Below are 18,553 nucleotides of genomic sequence, written 5' to 3' on the forward strand. Positions count from 1 at the left end.
TGGAAAAAGGCTGCAATGAAACAAAGAGTGAAAAATTTAAAGGGGTCTGAATACTTTCCGTACCCACTGTATATATTTTTTTCCTTTGCCCTATTGACGTCAGGCTATAGCAGTGTAGAAATGTGGAAATGTGGAGTTTCCATTACTCTGATCTCTGGGCTGTGGGCTCCAGACCTTGCGATCCCACACTGGGGGCCAGTAAGTACAGTACAGTACAGAAGGTAACGAGACCAGGGGAATAGGGTCATAAATCCTCTCCAGCTCCCCTCATTTTCCATCCTCCCTACTTTCCCTCTCTTTCCTTTCCTTTCATCCCTCTCTCCGTCTTTCCTCATGACTTCAATATATGATTTAAGAAATCCAAATGTAACCCTTTGTAATAATGCTTCATGTTTAAAATGCCTCTAATCCAGTTAAAGTCCATCTTAAGACCAACCACAGTTTTTAATGTAAGTAGATATTATTTGATTGCCTCCCTTACATCTTCTGCACCTCTTCTCCTCCTTTATTCTATTTGTTTATCTTCTAAGTCACAGGGAATTTCACTCCTGTTACACTCTCCCTTCCAATGCAAATTAATTCATATCACATGAAGCTATTCTATTCTCTAAGCCCTCGGTTATCTCCCTTATCAGATGGGGCGTCCATTACATCTGATAGTGTGATAGTTTCATCTAATAATGTCTTTTGGAGTGAGCAAAAAAGGAACCCTTCTCTGTCCCCCGTGATACTTCACTTTGCTTTTTTTTTTTACATGGGGTCAGCCTGTGAAGTTTTTTTTCCCTACGAGTGTCCGTCGGGAGCTGCACAGATATGTACGCATGCTACAGGGTGACTGTAGGGGAGAATGCAACAAGCTTTTTGTTGAATGTCCATTATTTTTTGACATCTCTTTGTGAGGGATTTTGCTACATTAGTAATGAAACTTTATTCAAAGTGTTAAATAAAGCTAGGTAACTTCTTTTTCTCACTTAAGTAAAATAAATAAATAAAAGGTTCCCAGAGCAGGCTTATTAGGAATTCCCTACTCTTTATTCAACAGTTGTCACTTATGTAGCAGTTTTGTGAAATAGCCTCCTCTGGGTATATCCAGAATGTACACAGGTCTGTGTTTAAGCCTCCCAAAGCTTCATCAAGCCTGCGCTTGGCACCACCACGCTCGCAGCCCAGCCCCTTCATGATTAAATATCAAGAAACTACCCATGACATTTTATTAGTCCAACAAGATGGATGAAATGGCCTTAAAGTAGGCTGTGTCTTTTTACTTCTCCACCAGCACTTGCCTTTCTTCTGTCTGGATTTTCTGTCCTTCCCCTCCTCTACAAGAAGTATGTATTAGGAAAACATGATGGATTTCATTCTGAAAAGGAGATTTTCAGCGCTGAGAAGGAAACATATTGTTGGGGCTTGTACCTGATGCTCCTGTTTTCCTTCCTCGGTGTGTCAGCTCTCCCTCCCCCCCCCTTATTTTTTCTGTTGTTCTACCTCAGATCTCTGTCTGAAGGATTAACCATCTCCAGCAGTGTGTCTCTGCTGTCTTGTAGCGCTGTGAATTGTTTGTGATTTGCTCAGGCCCATCCGTGCGGCTGCTGATTTCAGCAGCCCAGCGTGACGTGGTGAATTGAGGGGGGATCCACGCTGCTCCTTGCAGCCCTGGGCCACACTCATTCTCCTCACCTGAGATAGGCCGTATACGCAGACGCACACTCTCATTACCCAGACTTGTCAGGGTAGCGGAGGCGGTGGGGTGTAGAACCTGAACCCTGTTTAGCTGCAGGCATCAGCTGAGTTTTTGTTTAAAGGCATCGGGCCATCGAGACATTACTTGAGAGGAAAAGGAAAGATAGATGTGCTTCCTCCCTGTTTTCACAAGTTTAACACTTCAACACCCATGAGTCCCCTCCTGTCTTCTCTCTAGCCTGGGGCATGCCAGAGGAACTCAAAACACTGACTGAGAGCAGTGCTAATTCCACCTGCTTTGAAAAATAGCCGCAATCAAGTAAAAACTGGAGATGAAGGTGGAATGGTCCATGCAAAACAATTTGTAAAAAGGCTAAATCAAGCATGGGAGTAAAACAAAAAGAAACAAGAACAGGTTTTTTTGGCCTCATGTTTGTTCCCTGATTCCAGCCCTTCTTGAAATTACAAGAAAAAAGGCAGCCTCATTTTGTGTAATTTTACTTTTAAGTTTTAAATCCCTCGCTATACAATCTGTTGATTCGTTTTGGTAGACATTCTTATCTCGATGGCTGAAATTACATTTAATTGTAGTGTGGAAAACTGTTTTTTGAAACAGCCTGCGAAGAGGAAAAAAAAACTCCTGCTGTGTGTTGCAAAGCCAAACAAACTTTTCAAAATAAGTAATTTGGAACCGGCGCAAGTGATAAAAAGTCGACGATCCTAGATGTAAAACAAGAAGTGTTTTTCCATGTGTGACACACCTTCAGATATAACCAGTCCTCTGACACCTGGACCCATTTGTTATGACTTTAACTTGTCACACTCACTGGCTCCTGTTGATAAACATATGTTATCACTCCAGCGGCGTGGAAGTGATACGTGCCTACAGGGATGTACTAGGTTCTCACATGTGGACAGTGTGAGTGTGACTGAAACACACAGGGGGAGGAGACGGAGAAACCTAAGAAGAGTCGTGGGTCTTCAACTGGACAGCGTGTGTGTGTGTGTGTGTGTGAGAGAGAACTGACTCCACGGTATATGGGAATGTCTGGCACGCCTCCAGAAGTATCCCACAGAGAGGGAATCCTGCTTGATGTGACCATGAATAGAAAGCTATCCCCACCTCTCTGAACCCACCCAGGCCTTTGATGTCAGGAGGTCACACAGAGCCCTCACAGCTCCGGGGGAACATAGTTACCCTGAACGCCTGGCAACCTCACTGTGCCATGCCAGCCCCGCGGTCTGCTCGGCCCAGCCGGGAGGAACATTGGATCACATGGGGAACAAACGGTTCAAGTCCCTGATATATATACTACTAGAGTTTTTAGGATTATAAGGAGGTTATTACAAAAATGCAGCCAGAGACTGATAGATTAAATCTCTGGAACATCTGTTCTGTCAGGCTGCTCACTTGTTTTGGTTAATTCTAGAATGTGAAAGCCTTGTAAATTTCCAAAAATAATTCAAAAAGCTATAAGTAAAAGCATCATCTTCTTCTTTGCTTAATGGGAATTTAAGAAAAATCGTGCATTGCTAAAAGCCAGGGAGCAGTAAACAAATGTTCATATTGTTTATCAGATCAAATAAATAAACATTAAAAGGTCCGTAAATCAGCTTTCTTTAAAAAGGATTTTTTTCAGGTGCACAGGGTCTAAGCCTTGCGTGAGAATCCCACCCAACGACCCACAAGTCTGTAGTAAATTGAAAATGCAAACTTACCATTTGCATATATTGTATATATCCATTGTAAAAATCACCAATGTTTTTGTTATGGACGTAATAGACCACATCCATCTTGACCAATCAGTACAACATTGTAAGAGTGGCCTCAGGAGTGGCCCTAGATCGTGCACTACAAATTTTGTAAAGATCGCATGAGCCCTTTACGAGATATAAACTTTTCAAATGTGGAGCGCCCCCGAAAGGCCAGTGTTTGCATTCCTAGTGTACGTCATCATTTATTTTCATTGTGAATACGAAATTGTCGGCGAGCCAACCAGCACCCTAAGTTTAGCCACCCACCGTAAGTTAATTAGCACTGAACTACACAGTTGATGACATGAGATACTGCAACAGCTGTAATTGGTCACCTTTGGCGACTTGCATTTCGTCATACAAGTTATTGATGCTGGACGTTAAAGAAAGTTTGCTTCTTAAAGTAATAAAGTCATTTCATATTAATAAATGTCTCTAGTCACTACCTATCACCGAATGAGGTAACACAATGTTGATTGAGCCTTGATTAAGCCTATGGCCCACTGATGCATTTTCCGATTTACGAACAAGATTTCTGTGGCGGCATTCCCAGACACCCAGCAATGGTTGGTCTGCCAGAAAGGGTAGGCGGGGCTAAGGGATGGCTAGAGACAATGAAATGTCAGTGTGAAAGCAAGATCCAAAGACAGACCTGCAATTACCGCTTGCCAAAGAGAACCCAACTGAGATCTTTGAAATTGTAACTTTAACATTGCCGGCATATTCTATAGATTTATGACATAGCAATAATCTTTTATTTGCCATCTGCATCACACCGTGTGTCCATATTGCAGTATTTTCAAGAAGCTCCATTTCATGGGGAAGAAGTTTTTGGCTTAGGTTGGAAAAAGATTTTTAAATGTATCCACCTTTCGTGGCGTAATGTTAATTCATTCTTTTGCCACAGCAGTCAGTTCCAGAGGCCGGTGGTTTGACTGAAGGCAGGCTAGATCCGAAAGTAACATGAGTGTAAACTGCTGCTGTAATTGTCATTACTAATGTGGAAAATGAAGTCATTGGAATGTGCTTCATTGGCAGAACTTAATGAAGACTTTCCAACTGAATCATTAGGAACCTAGAATATATATCTACCTTCCTCTGTTTGTGTCTCTGTCTGTCTGTCTTCTTTCTCTCTCCCCTTGTCTCAGCTGCCTTCCCTCTCTCCTTGAGTCTCAGCTGGCTCTGTTCCCGTGGCCCTTTGATCTCAGTGAAAGGGTTTGGAGCTTTAAAGTGCTTCTGTTTCCGCTGTCAGGAGCCCCTCTCTTCCTCCTCTCTGGTTTAGGCTTTCACAGCGGTGGCAGCCTTATGCTGTGGCTGGGTGGGTATGAGTAGGGGGGGTGCACAAGGTTCTATGAGGTGGTGAGATTGAGCGGAGTTTGGAGGTGTGGGATGCTGTCAGCCTCGGTCAGAAGAGGACCTGACACCTGACTGATCCCAGTTCCCTCCAAAACCCCAGTTGCCACCTCACTCAGCTCTTTGTGGCCACATGTGTCAAGACAGATGGGTCTACATAGGTTGTCTTTTTTTACTGCCCAGTCTTTCTTTATATTTCATATACTGCATGAGAACATATGTGTACATGCTTCCATATCACCTTGAAATATAGTTCAACCTGGCTGCAATAGCATGAGTGAATTATTATAGCAAGGACTTAATTCAATGCCTAAAAGCACAGCTGAAGTTGATAACCTTAACAATGGCTCAATTCCGTCAAGTTTCCCAGTGAGCTATTTCAGTGAGGGTGTCTCCTAAGTGGAATGCAGCCATCATTAATGGTTTTCAATACACCTTTGCTTTTTCTACTATGACATGTCAACATGTCCGCCATGAAAAAGGTCTATAGGGAGAAAATCAAATATCAAAAAATGTTTGACCAAATACATCAATGTCATTATTGTGCCAATATTGTAGGGTTGACTATTGGTGCATTTGCAAAATATTAACACGAGAGTTTTGATAAATGTAGTAATTACCAATAATGCAGATACAGTGATTAAGTGGGTGAAGGCGATTAATAAAACAGCTAATACGTCTGGTAAATTCAGAAAAATCCCACTACTGCCTGAAAACCAGGAAAAGACAACTTTGTCTCACTATATTACAATATCCAAAATTTAAGGTGATATCTAGTCACTGTGTTGATGTCGATATAATATCAATATATAGCTTAGCCCTATTACCACCAATCTCTTAATCCTAATAAATCTTAAACTGCTGTGCATTGTTGTCCAAAACATTTTCCGGATCCTATTTAATAGTCTCGGTATCGTCATTATCTTCACTCAGGAGGGAGAGTTAATAATTTTCAATCTGTGTACAGACTATTAAATACTTTCTCACTACTCAGATGCCATCAGTCCCCACCCGGGTCTTGGTCATGGTACACCAATAATTATAAAACATGATCAAACACTAAATCAAACACACAAACCAAAAACCCAGATTACATAAATGATCACCCAAAACATTAACAGAACATCATTAAAAAGCACTTCAACTAGGAAAAATACTATTTAGAACATTTGTCCCTCAGAAACCTTTGTATCACTTCAGGATAAAACAGCTGAAATGACCCCACCCCTCCCATACAGAAACTTAACATCCTTAGTTATTTCTGCCTAATATAATCAGTGCTCTGCATACTGTAAGGACAAAATGAACCTAGGGGTTAATAACATATGTGTACCGAGTCGAACCACGAACGCTGCGTTTGAGCTATGTTACTGGTTACTTGTTGCACGGCGTTCGTTGTACTGTCATGAATACTTTCATGAATAGTGGAAACGGGGGACCTAAACGCATGAGGCTGCAGCAAACAGGAACCTAAATAAATAACTCTTTATTTAAGGTTCATGCTGGCAACGCAAAACTGATCAAAACATAACAAAACCAAGGATCAAACAGAGACCCAACTGAAAACCAGGGACTTAAATACAAACTTACCGGAGAGGTGATAAAGTGCAGGTGGAGAGATGGGCTCAGGTGAGGGGAATGAGGTGATTAGGCAGGGGAAGACTAACGAGGCTGACTCAGAACAGGTGTGTAGATGGGCAAAGGTGGGAAAAGCAGCACAGGAATATCGGAGGAAAAACACAGCTAACAGAAAAAACCCAAACAGTCCAGTGTTCCACAAAAAAGTCTGAGGGTATCTTGGCCCAGAGCCAGACTGTGACATAAACTGTTTTATTTAAATATATACCTGTTTTTTTTGTGAAAACATGATATTAAGTCAAAGTAATTGATGAGGTAAACAGGTGGCAATTGTAGCGTTTCCCCAAATTAAAATCTAATTTCCTATTTCTATTGCTTCCTTTTGCAACGTTGAAAATAAAAATGTTGAATTTCAATTGTCTTTCACTCTCAGTTGTCTTAGTGATTCTTGATGGCGATTTCTTAAGTTGGATTTCGGTCAGTATCGGGAACTTTTCTATTTCAAATCACCTTTTTTGGACCACTCCAGCATCTGTGGGTGAAAACATGATGGTCTACGAACATCCTGTACCCTGTGAAGCACAAATCAAGACATTTTAAAGTAATTTCATGCGCAACCATGTCATGCTTAAGCTAAAAGTATTTTGCAAAGCACGGTTCCTGTTTTAGCAAACCGCTGTACCAATACTACCAGGTCTAACTGCTGCACCACAATGATACCTTCTGTCCTGAGTGATGTCATCAACCTTCACCACAACTGTGTGCTTCTACTGCAGCTTTCACCAGAAAAATTATTAGTGTTGATACAACCTTGTTCCAAACAAAGATTCAAGGCGTGTTTACATGAGCACACACCCCTCCATGAAACCTCAAAATCCTTTGGGGGCATATTTACACTTGGCAAGTGTGTATTCATCCGGTGAAAAAAGACGACAGTTTAAAATCCACAGACCGCCCCGTGTAAACATGCAATGTCTCAAAGAGGCGCTTGCTGGTTTAAGCAAGGCCACGTGAAAGGAAATGGCTTCCATATGTCAGGAGCTCAGTCTTTCCTTGTGCCCTTGTTTGCAGAATGTCTTCTTTTGAGGGTTAATAGGAATGAAGGAAAAGTTGTTTTTTTTTGGTGAGGCAGAAAAGCCTGCGGTACAGCTTTGATGTAAATCTTAAATCAGGTGTAACTAAGACGCCACTTCTCTGGCGCTCACACTTACTCAAGCACACACACAGGGTGAACATTCCTGCACACACACTGCATGTTGTCAGATTACTTCCTTTCGTCATGTTGATTAATGTATACTGGCAGATGCTAAGGCGATCACGGCGAGCACTGCAGAGAGCAGCTGAACACGGAGGATCGGACACCCTCTTACTTTTTCTCCCACAAGTAAAGAGATGACACACTCCTCCAAACCATCCATCTCTCTCCTGTCCTCCTCAAATCCCCTCACACCTGGCTCTGCGCCCCTGGAGACCTCTTTTTCTCTCCTCCTTCTCCTTCTCCAGCTCCCCCTTTCTCCTTAGTCTTCTCCGTACGTCCTTCCCTCCCAATTCATAGTCCATTATCTTCACACACTCACTCCTTCCTCTCCCAACTACTGTTCACGGTCTAAGTGTCTTCCCTCCCTCTCGGCAGCCCTCCCTCACGTCCTCTCTCCTCACCTTTTTTTCTCTCCAAACTTTTCTTTTCCTTTTCACCTTTCAACAGGCTTATATCCCCCTCTTTCTTGTGCCACCATCTTCCCACCAATCAACACATGCTCTTTCTTTTCTTTTCTCAAGTTTTCTCTTTTCCCCCTGGCCTTCCAGGAGTACTCTATTATTATTCGCTAAGTTAGTTGAAAAAAACAAGCCGAGCAGAGGCATTTAGCCACGGTCAGTGTAGGGAGATGCAGCCAATGCATGACAGGGTTAATCAGTGTCATGGCAGCCAGAGTGGGTGTCTGGCTCTCTTCAAATGTGGAGGGCCAGATGGGGGAAAAAAAACTCATAAAATCTTGTACCTTTCCTTCTGGGGTCTTGTTTCTACATTGACAATGTCTAAAATGTCAAATGGAGCCGTTTCAGGGACATGGACATCTTTGTCCCATATACTTTGCTATTTAATGGGCCTTCATACATCTGGTAATTTAATTGTATTCCAACGACTTGTGTGTAACAACGTCAGATGCAGGATGTGATTTTAAAAAGTCGAGGTTTTTCCATTTTTCATCAATGACAGAGCAGTTTTTTTTGTTTCCCCTCAGCTGCCCATGTGCCCCTGCACGCCTTTGTGTGTGTGTGTGTGTGTGGGTGTGAGTGTGTGTGTGTGAGAGATCTATGCTCAGGCATGTGACATCAAAGTGAGCGTCACTCTGCGGCTGTGTTGTTGACCTGAGTAAATGAGGCATGGTATGGTGGTGTGTGGGCATAAGACTTGCTCATCATAAACACACACTCTTTCACACGTCTGTTTTGAGGTGAAAGGTTGCCCTCAGCGTGACTTGCTAGTCTAGGTGTGGAGGAAGTAAAACAATCTCTCTGTGGAATCTTTTGATGGGAGACGTGCAGAAACACAACAATCAAATGGAGGTGAACATTATTTTCCATCACCATTGAGTTGCATTGTCAGATATCATGATCCCTTAATCTGCCACCTTTGCACACTTTAGCAACAAGGCTTTCACTGAAAATTCCACTCCTGAGAGTAAGAGTGTCTTTTTTCACACACACCTGCTTCAGCATCACTGAGACATGTTGTCACATACTCATGAAAGCCTTTAAAAAGACACCCCATAGCCCCTTTGGACTCATTACCTGAAGACAAAAAGTTTGTATGTGTGAATGCCTGTGTACACATATGTCTGTGTGTGTGTGTGTGGGTGTGTGTGTTGCTTCCACTCCTCAGTGCCTTAGTCATTATTTGCCCTGACCTGAGGTCTTTCATTAGGAGGGCTGTGAAGTGGAGGGACGGAGGGGCTGGTAGGGGATCAGGGGAAGGGGCGGAGGTTGTAATTGGGCTGTTCTGCTCCCCTGGCCTTGCTCAAGGTCTCTGTGAGACAAACTCTGGGCCATGGTCTCTCCTTCTTTCTCCCGTCTTTTCCCACCCTCTTCTATCTCTCCTCACCTCCTTCTCAAACCCCCACTTTTCCCTCTCCCTCCCTCCTTTCCTTTTCCTCTCCTTCTCCTGGGGTCTTTTGTCACAGTACACTGGTCCACTGGGGAGCCACAGAGAAGTGGAGGGGATAATTCAGTCTAATCTCTTAGCCTGTTAATGTCTGGCTGATATGTGGATTTCTCCACATCCTCAGGGGAAGGCCTTTGTGGTGAAGGCCATCATTATGAAGTTTCCTTGCCCTCCTAGCCAATTATAAAAAGGGAGACAAATTACTTCATCTCAAACTTGGCTCCTAAGAAGTTTTCTTGATTGTTCTCAACTTTATTTCACATCTCGTATCATAGAGACCATTCACAGTAAAGATTTTGGATTAAAAAGAATAGCCTTATAGCGCTCGTGTTTTCTATTTTAAGACAATGATTGTCGATCTTTTGCGAGACTTGCTGATGGATTTTGTGCAACATTGTATCCGTCATGTGCAATTCTGAACACGGTCTCTGCCCAAAGCCAAGTTTGAAGCCATCTGAGTAAAGTGGTGGAGCGTTGCTTGTCTGGCCCTGGCCAGCGGTGAGCTTGGTCTAACGTTTCCCTCTGATTAAGACACAGTGGTGAAAGCTGCCTTTGATCTGAGGAAATGTCTGTGTAGGGAGCAGTTGGAATGCAGCGCTTTCTTCTCTGCCTTGCAGATGGAGCGAGAGAGATAGTGTCACAGTCCATTTGCTTGGCCTTGCCACTGCCAGTCCACCCATGGTAGTAAAATCTGAATGGTGAGAGCCTGTCAGGCCTAATAAAATGAGGATGATGTTAAAATTGTAGATTATTGATGTTTTGTTTATAGAATGTTAATCAAATCAAAAGATCTTATTATTCCACATGTGGTGACAGTGTGGAATAATCTCATGTCTCATGCATGGAGTCTCAATCAATCTTCACTTAAACTGTAAACTGCAAGTTTTCAAATGATTACCACCTAAAAATGTATCCTATAAGCATCAATGTTGACAGCAGGCACACACATTTTCCTCAATAAACGTGTGTGAATGCTGTAAGTTCTATTTTGAGTAAATATGTATTCATGTTCTTTCTATATTTTTCTTTCTTTTGTGTGTCTGCAGACCTCCTGGGCTAGCGGGCAGTCCAGCTTTCTCAGACATCTCCCTCATCCGGATCTCACCCCAGCGGAACCCCTCTGTGGGGGCGGAGTCGCCCTTTCACCCTCCGCACCCCTACATCAACCCATACATGGACTACATCCGCTCGCTCCACAGCAGCCCCTCCATCTCTGTTCTGTCAGCCACACGGGGCCTCAGCCCTGCAGATGGTGAATAAAGTGAAAAATACACTGACAACTCATAGCATGATGCATCTACACACTCACAGCACATGGTGTACACTCAGCACACACATGCACATCTGCACCCAACCCCAGCCGAGCAGAAAGGGGCGGCAAAGACCCTTAAAAATGATTGTTGTGGGGCGGCCTCTAGCTCACCCAGTAAGAGCATGCGGCCCATGTAGGCTGAATCCAATCTGCGGCCTTAATCCTCCCCTCTCTTTCTCTCCCCCTTTCCTGTCTATCCACTGTCACTATCGAATAAAGGAAAAAGACCCCAAAAAGTATTTAAAAAAAAAGAAGAGATTGTTGAAATTGAGTTGTGAGGTTTGATTGCTATTGGCGGGAATCTCAATTCTCTGTATCCCTTAAATTCCTGTATGAGTTTAGACGAGGTCAGGTGAGAGGCAACTAGATCCATCTCTATTAAGACCCAGGGGTTGGTGAGATGTTATCTGAGTGAGGTAGGCGCTGGATGGGAGTATTATGAGTGTGACGCGATCCGTGTGGGTGGGGGTGCAGGTTGGAGGCAAGCTAATCCTTTTGATCTGTGAGTCGTGTAAGAGACCTCAGGAGGATGCATCAGTGAGCGGCAGGGTCACGTACAGTTACAACGCTCACACCGAGGGAGGATGCAAGTTCAGGGTTGGGGGATGTTATGTTGTGGTGTCCTACAGGGAGCATTTGTTTCCTGAGATCTAAAGATGAATTTGGACTGGGAAATCAATTAAAGTGGACACCGGATGTAGGCGAATTATTAAAAAACTGACCTAAAATAATTTAAAAAAAAACGTTTAAAAGAAAAACTCTCACTACAATAAATTAATCACGTTTAGCAAGTTAGTGTTGTGTGGTGAAATGAAATGATTGATAGCGTTTAAATGATGTGAGTTTACAAATCAATAGTGAAGTGAAATTCAGGGACTGATTAAAGGGATCCGTTACTGCCAAGGTTCTCTTGAGCAAGGCACCAAACTCCCCCTAACCCCTCAGGGTGTTTTACCATGTGTGTGTGTGTGTGTGTGTGTGTGTGTGTGTGTGTGTGTATGTCAAGCCCGTGTGTAGTGTGTAATAACAACAGAATGTAAATTTTAATTACCCAATTGGGGATCAATGAAGAATATAAAATCTAAATTAAATTAAATTATACTGAGATAAAATCCCCCGTATTTGCTGTTTCCAGCTTCGCAAATCTGAAGATTTTCTGTTTCTTTTCTGTTTTTTTTACTCTATTATTTAAAATGTTGAACTGGCTAGTGAGACAAATCAAAGCAATTCTAAGACATCACTTTGTGTTTTGTCATCTGTGATTTAAACTTTCACATTTCTTAGACATTGTGTAGACTACATAATTAAGTGGTTAACTGAAAAGTATACAACAGAAAAATTAATAATGAAAACAAGTCAGTTGTTAGCTACAATCCTTTTTGTTTATGTGCTAAATGCTGCAAATGACGATGCACTAAAACGCTTAGTTTTTGTTAATTTGCCAAATATCATTCATTCACCGTTAACATGCAAAGGCCTGAAGTCCTTCTACGGCCCTGTGTCATCAGCCATCGACACTTTGGCACTTCAGCCGCACTTTAGCTCCTCACCTTGCATTGAAGTGTATTTCTGAAACGGCAGACAGCAGGGCCATATCCTCTGCACCAGCACACTCCACTTCCTCTCATCCAGGTCTGTTAAAAAAGCTGAGTGAAGACTGAGAGTCTCCCTCCACCGCCTCTCCTGCTCTCCTGCACTCCAACATCACTCCTTGGGACCATGAAGAATAAACTCAAGCTCAAACTCTCTACCCTCCAATTTTCCATTTCCACAACATAATGTGCACCAGTCTCAGCCTGCTTTAAATCTACATAGTTTCTCCAACCTACCACATGATCCCCTTTCAGCTCATAATGCTGTTAATTGTGAACGAGGCACATAATTACTCCTTTAATCAATCCAGGGATTAATGAACCCATCAGCTTTTGTGTTGTTAGTATATCACCACGCTTACAGGGAGCCTCCTTCAATATGCAATTTTTGTTCCTACCAAATACATTATACATTTGAATAATGAAGAATTAATTAACTAATCTAATGGAGATTTAAAGTGGGTGGGAGTGCCACCTTCTTGCTGCCACACGTTTGCTTTCACATCTTTTTATTTATTTATTTACTTTTTGCTCCTCCCTCACACAATACTTCTCTCTTGTCTATGTGAGATGGTGTTCAGAGGTAAGCTTACCCCTGATCCTATTGTAATGCTGAAGGAGCACCCGGTGGCTCACCAAGTCCTGAGGCACGTCTCTGCCCGAGTGCCACACTGACAGCCTGCCCCCACTTCCTGCTTTTTGCCCCCAGGATCGATCTGGGATGCCAATGTTTCTGATTTAGAAATTCTGCAAAGCCCTTTTTGCATGTTGGAAACGGAATGGGCCATATTATGGTTGAATGCAAAAGCAAAGCTAAGGCGGAACAGCAGAGACAATTAAGAAATTCCCCCCTTCCACTGAAGACATAATACCCAGATCGAATTAATTTAGATTTTCTTTCTTTCATTCATTCAACCAATCATGGATGCATATTGCAGGCGTACAGACCAGCATGAAGAGGAAATCTCCTCACACAGTCTTTCTTTCTTTATTTTCTTTTTATTTGTTCAGTTTAGGGGGGGGGGGGTGCAGCACTCTGTGGGTCTGAAGTGAACCGATTCTATATTTGCATCCTAAACCACAGTGTTAGTCTTTTCCTCTCTCTTTCTTAAAATATTTGCATAAGGAAGCCCACCACCAGATGTTTATTTTTAGGCTATGGTTCAAGGACTTACCGCGCTCTATAACTATGGGAATGACTTGGAAAAGAGAGGCATTTTGAAAAAAAGAGAGAGAAAGTGAAGTGGAGGCAGAATCGTTTGCTGTGTCTTTGTGCATGCAGATGCAGTACGTCCGGGCAGATTTAGGCCTTTTGTTTTTACATAGTGTCTAAGGGAGCACAGTTGAGGAGCAGGTTGCATATCTGCACACTGCAGCCGTACAACACACAAGCACCGTCTCTGGCAAAAGATGTGTCAGCCCACATACTCTTACCACACACACACTCTCTCTCTTTAAAGTGATCAAGGAACAGTAAAAAGAAGAGAAAAGGCTGTTAAAGAATTGTATTGTAAGACGATCAGTTATGCTGTGCTCGGCATGAGTGCATCAATCAAACACTAATGCACACTCACTGTAATCTCTGAGCAAGCATCCGGTAATCCCCAGCGAGGCCCTCCACTTCAGGTGATGCTCCCTGTGCAGCTGTTTTGCTTAACTTGATGGTGTTGCTAATGTGCTCATTACTGTTCTGCTGAGCTGATTATCATTTAATGTAAATGAACGCAGGTTTGAAATGCGGTGCAGATGCAGGTGCTCTCCTCCATGTTTTTTCTTCATTACCTATTCATTTTAATTCCTCTGTTCTTTCTCAACCCTCCTTCTTCCAACACCTCTCTACCTACAACTCCTGTCTGCTTCACTTCTTGGTTTCCTCTTTACTGACCCGACCGTTCTCCTGCTCCAGCCCCTCACACAGGTCTGACCACAGCCGAGTACTACCACCAGATGGCTCTGCTGGCGGGCCACCGCAGCCCTTACACCAACGACCTGCTCCCCTCTGTGGCGTCCACAGCTGGCGCCAGCAGCGCCAGCGCCCTGCACATGGAATACCTGCAGGCGATGGAAAGTAAGTCTGACTCCTAAATAGTTTAAGACAAGCCCATTTTATCGTCTCATGAGTGCTGATCCAGGACCACTGTTACAGTGTTATAACATGAGGTCCAACTGACCCGGGCTCAACAGTTTGAGTGTGTGAGATCTACAGACCATGGGAGTTTTCTGAACTTAATTTTGGTGATGACAAGTTTAGGTTCTTGCCAAGTGGGATTAATAGAAGAATATGCATTATCTATTTTCAATATAAATGTCATCTATTACAATAGATGGTAAAAATGGTAAATGTTTTTTTACAGCGTAAGAAGAACAATGCTTTTCTCAACTCATAAAGGAACGTGCAATCCCTAATTTCTTTTTAAAATGTCAAGCTCACCAAAATTGGAAATAGATTAACTATCTCAATATTTCATTAAGCATTGATATGCAGACCATGTCAATGCATTTCAGTTAAAAAAACAGACAAAATATTGTAAATAAATAAACAAAATAAGTTGCATATTACTGTTATTTCAACAGCATTCAAATCACTACAATATCCTAATTATACATTAAAATGTAATTTTTGAAATTATGTTAATACACCACTTTTAGGTAAATAAAAAAAAATTGAATTTTTCTACCAGATGTAGCCCAGCAGTGGATTAAAAAAACACCCACAAAATCCATGCCTCCTAGCATCACACCTTTAAGTATTATGAGTGCATACCTGCACATTATAGCTTGGGTGGCCCCAGTGGGAATTGAACCTCTAAAGTGCACCTTCACAATACACCTCTCTAGTACTATATATAGATCAAGCTACAGCTCAACCACGGCGAGGAGGGACCTGCGACTTCACTTTGACATTATTTAAATGAGCCATTGTCTTAATATGTTGGGCTCGGGACTATGTGCAGCTGACTTATGCTAATGAGTTATTTTAAAGTGTAAATAGGAAATTAAACGCACTGTGAATCTGAGAAAGGGCAGACAGCCTCACCCCACTCCCTTTGATGAGAATGTATTTAGTCAGGCAGACGCCGCTTTCATGAAAATCTGGGGTGAAGTTCCCCCATTCCTCAGAACAAACTAATTAAAACTAGCCAAACTTGTGCGGGTATCAGAAAATTAATTGCTATTAAGTGGGAATTGGAATGTCCCGCCATTCATCACTGGAGAGATCCTTTCTTCTGTGTCACTTTTTAAGATTAATAGACTGAAACAAAACAATTAGGGCCAAATTTAAGTGGAGATGCGATGCTCCTCACTTAAAAAACGCCTGTGATCATTGCTGGTAATAACTCATCATGTTTCAACAATGTGTGTTTCGATGCCTGGAAAATTAACACTTTAAAGCTTTGTTGGATTTTAGAAAAAAATATATACAAAGAGAAGAGTCCATCAAGAGCCTTTTTGCTGATAATCTGGGCTACTATGTTACTGCGGCTATTTTAGTCTATTTCACATCAGGGTAATTACCTTCAGAGAGAGTTGTGCTAATGAAACAATGGTCCTGTCCAGCCTAGTTGTGCTTTAATGGGCTATTGTCTATGTTCCTGCTGCCTAATTAGTACCATAGCTCTCATAGATCACTATAGTAAGTCTGCATTTGTGGTCTTTATTAGTTCATTTTAATTGCTATGGTATCTACTGATGTGGTGTTTTTCTTATTAATAGGCTCACTTTAAGTAACATTTTGAACACTGGAACAAATGCTTGATACAAACAAATCGTTTAAAAGTAGTAATCGAATAGACTTCTTGAGCTGTTATAAAAGAAGATTGACAAATTTATTAAAACGCTTCGTCAAAAAAGTGTCTTGTGATTTGAAGTTGACTATAATTTGAGGAAAAGGCTTACTGTCTTACAGCAGATTTTTTTTGTTAAAGTAAGTTTTTTGTTGAACAAAAAAAAAAATTAAGTCCAATCTTATATTACATATTCACACTTCAGCCCTCCCCTGTGAAAGCGTCCCTCTCAGGTGGCCCCAAAGTGTGTCGGCGAGGGTTCAACCCCAGTGTTGGGAGCCAGCTTTTATTTCCAACGCCGTCATTCTGGCCTGTCTGAACCCTCCCTGGCCACAAGAATTAATGACGTGGCGCGCAAGCAGCCATCCCGTCCATAAATCAAGAGGAAATTAGAGGGACAGTTCCGCTATGAGCTAGGACGCCCCTCTCTCCGTCGCCCCGGTTGGCCGATTTATCATTTGGGCTGTGCATTAATAAACACCACTCCCATGAGGCTTTGCAATGGTGGGACGCTGGCCCTGCTCCTCGGCAGTACCCCTCTCACTTGTGGTGAATTAGGAAAATTAACTTGTGGTTGATTCGGCGTGTTTAAAAAGTGTCAGGTGTGTCAAATTTTCCCTAAAACAGGATGGTGAAAAGGATTATATATTTGGTTCAAGCCAAAGAAATAGTGAAAAATCTGACATTTCGAGGAACTGCATTGTATTAGGCAATTGTGTGCGCTCTGGGATTTGTATGTGTACATGTATGCCACCCTCTCCAACACCCCCTTCACTAAGACATAAAGAAAGACAGATATTCCATACAATGACCATGTAAAGGGGGCGTTGCTCTCCTTACAGCTTCATGCGGTAGTCGAAACTCAGGCCTATGTATGCCAGAACACCACCGCTGCCACCACATTCACATCCACACACTCTGATTACCATGTGAATGGAGCGCTCTGTAATCGTTGGATGTGTCAAACAAGAGATGGAGCGTTTACGTTTGGGAGATGGATGGATTGTGGGGGACGTAAATATGGAGGGGGGTTATCGGGGCTGTGTATGCTGGTTTTGTCTGCCTTTATAAAATAACTCAAAATGTTTTATTTCCAAGTCTTGAGTCACAAAGTCATTGTGTCAGTTCATGCACGAAGCGCGACATCCCCTCAGCGCTTTCCCCCCCCTCCTTCCATCTCCCTCTGTTTTTCCCTGTCTTGTTTGTGACATCTCCATGTGAAAAGACAACAAAAGTCATGTTTTAATCTCCACCCGTGGCTCATTGTATGTGCAGAGAGAATGGTTGCGCCGTTTCCGCCTTTTACCTTTTCAAAACCCCTTTTTACTATTTCCAGTCAACACTGATTGCATTTGAATAACGAGTCAAATTGGACTTGATTAAATATTACCATACACAGTCAGAGCATTTCTCCAACATAAAAGACATGTTTTCTCATGGATGAAATGCAAGCAGTGCATCAAGTGACAGCTGAACACTCATTCAGATGAGCCTTTTGTCTGATGATTGACAAAAATGTCATCTTTTAGGGTTAGATTAGGTTAGAGTTTGGATGAAGTCAAACAGAAATCCCGTAGAAACCAGCAAATTCTCTTTTTTGATCTGTAACCAATTTGTATGTGTTTAGCTGATGCTCATCTCTAAAAAAAACATGGCTTGAGTGATCAAATTATTTACATCATCATCATTTTATCCTTCAACTTCCACTGTAATTCTTTTCCAGTCCCTCACCCCGATCTTCCGCTTTCTTCTCGTCCTGCAGACTCTCGTTTCTCGAGCCCGAGGCTGCCATCGCGGCCCAGCAGGAAACGCCCGCTGCCCATCTCGCCGCTCTCTGAGCACAGCTTCGACCTGCAGACCATGATCCGCAACTCTCCCAACTCTCTCGTCACCATGCTCAACAACTCTCGCTCCAGCTCGTCCACCAGCGGCTCCTACGGTCACCTCTCTGCTGGAGCCATCAGGTAATCAGAAAATGGTTCAGCGTGATTTTTTCTTAAAGCTCCCAGGTCATTATTACAATTATTATGGTTGTTATGGTGATGATCACTGTGATTATGATTGTTATTATTATTTTCTTGGTTGTAGCTCAGTGCTGATGTTATCAGGATTATGTCAGATTGAGCTTGAGACTTAAAATCTTTAACTGAAAGCCTGCACTACAAACAGTAAGTGTGGGGTTCGAAAGAAGATAGCTTTGAAGAGTTATAGGGGAGGTGCAATGAGAAGACACTATCAAGTTATCAAGAAATATGGGAAATGTAGGATCCAGTTTTTCTGGAGCTTGACCCACATCATTGACCAGAAATCAGGATATTCAGCCTTTGCTGCTTCA

General features: G+C 42.5%; 1 protein-coding gene across 1 annotated transcript in view; it reads left to right on the plus strand.

The window, feature by feature from the left end:
- Nucleotides 1-18,553, plus strand: part of gli3 (GLI family zinc finger 3) — a 90,865-nt gene that overhangs the window by 55,650 nt on the left and 16,662 nt on the right. Inside the window, exons 5-7 of the mRNA XM_034862170.1 lie at nt 10,576-10,781; nt 14,340-14,501; nt 17,981-18,182. Of these exons, the coding sequence (XP_034718061.1) occupies nt 10,576-10,781; nt 14,340-14,501; nt 17,981-18,182 (570 nt within the window). The remainder of the gene's footprint in view (nt 1-10,575; nt 10,782-14,339; nt 14,502-17,980; nt 18,183-18,553) is intronic.

Source organism: Etheostoma cragini, chromosome 22 (genome assembly GCF_013103735.1).
Source record: "Etheostoma cragini isolate CJK2018 chromosome 22, CSU_Ecrag_1.0, whole genome shotgun sequence".
In the NCBI taxonomy this organism is placed as follows: domain Eukaryota; kingdom Metazoa; phylum Chordata; class Actinopteri; order Perciformes; family Percidae; genus Etheostoma; species Etheostoma cragini.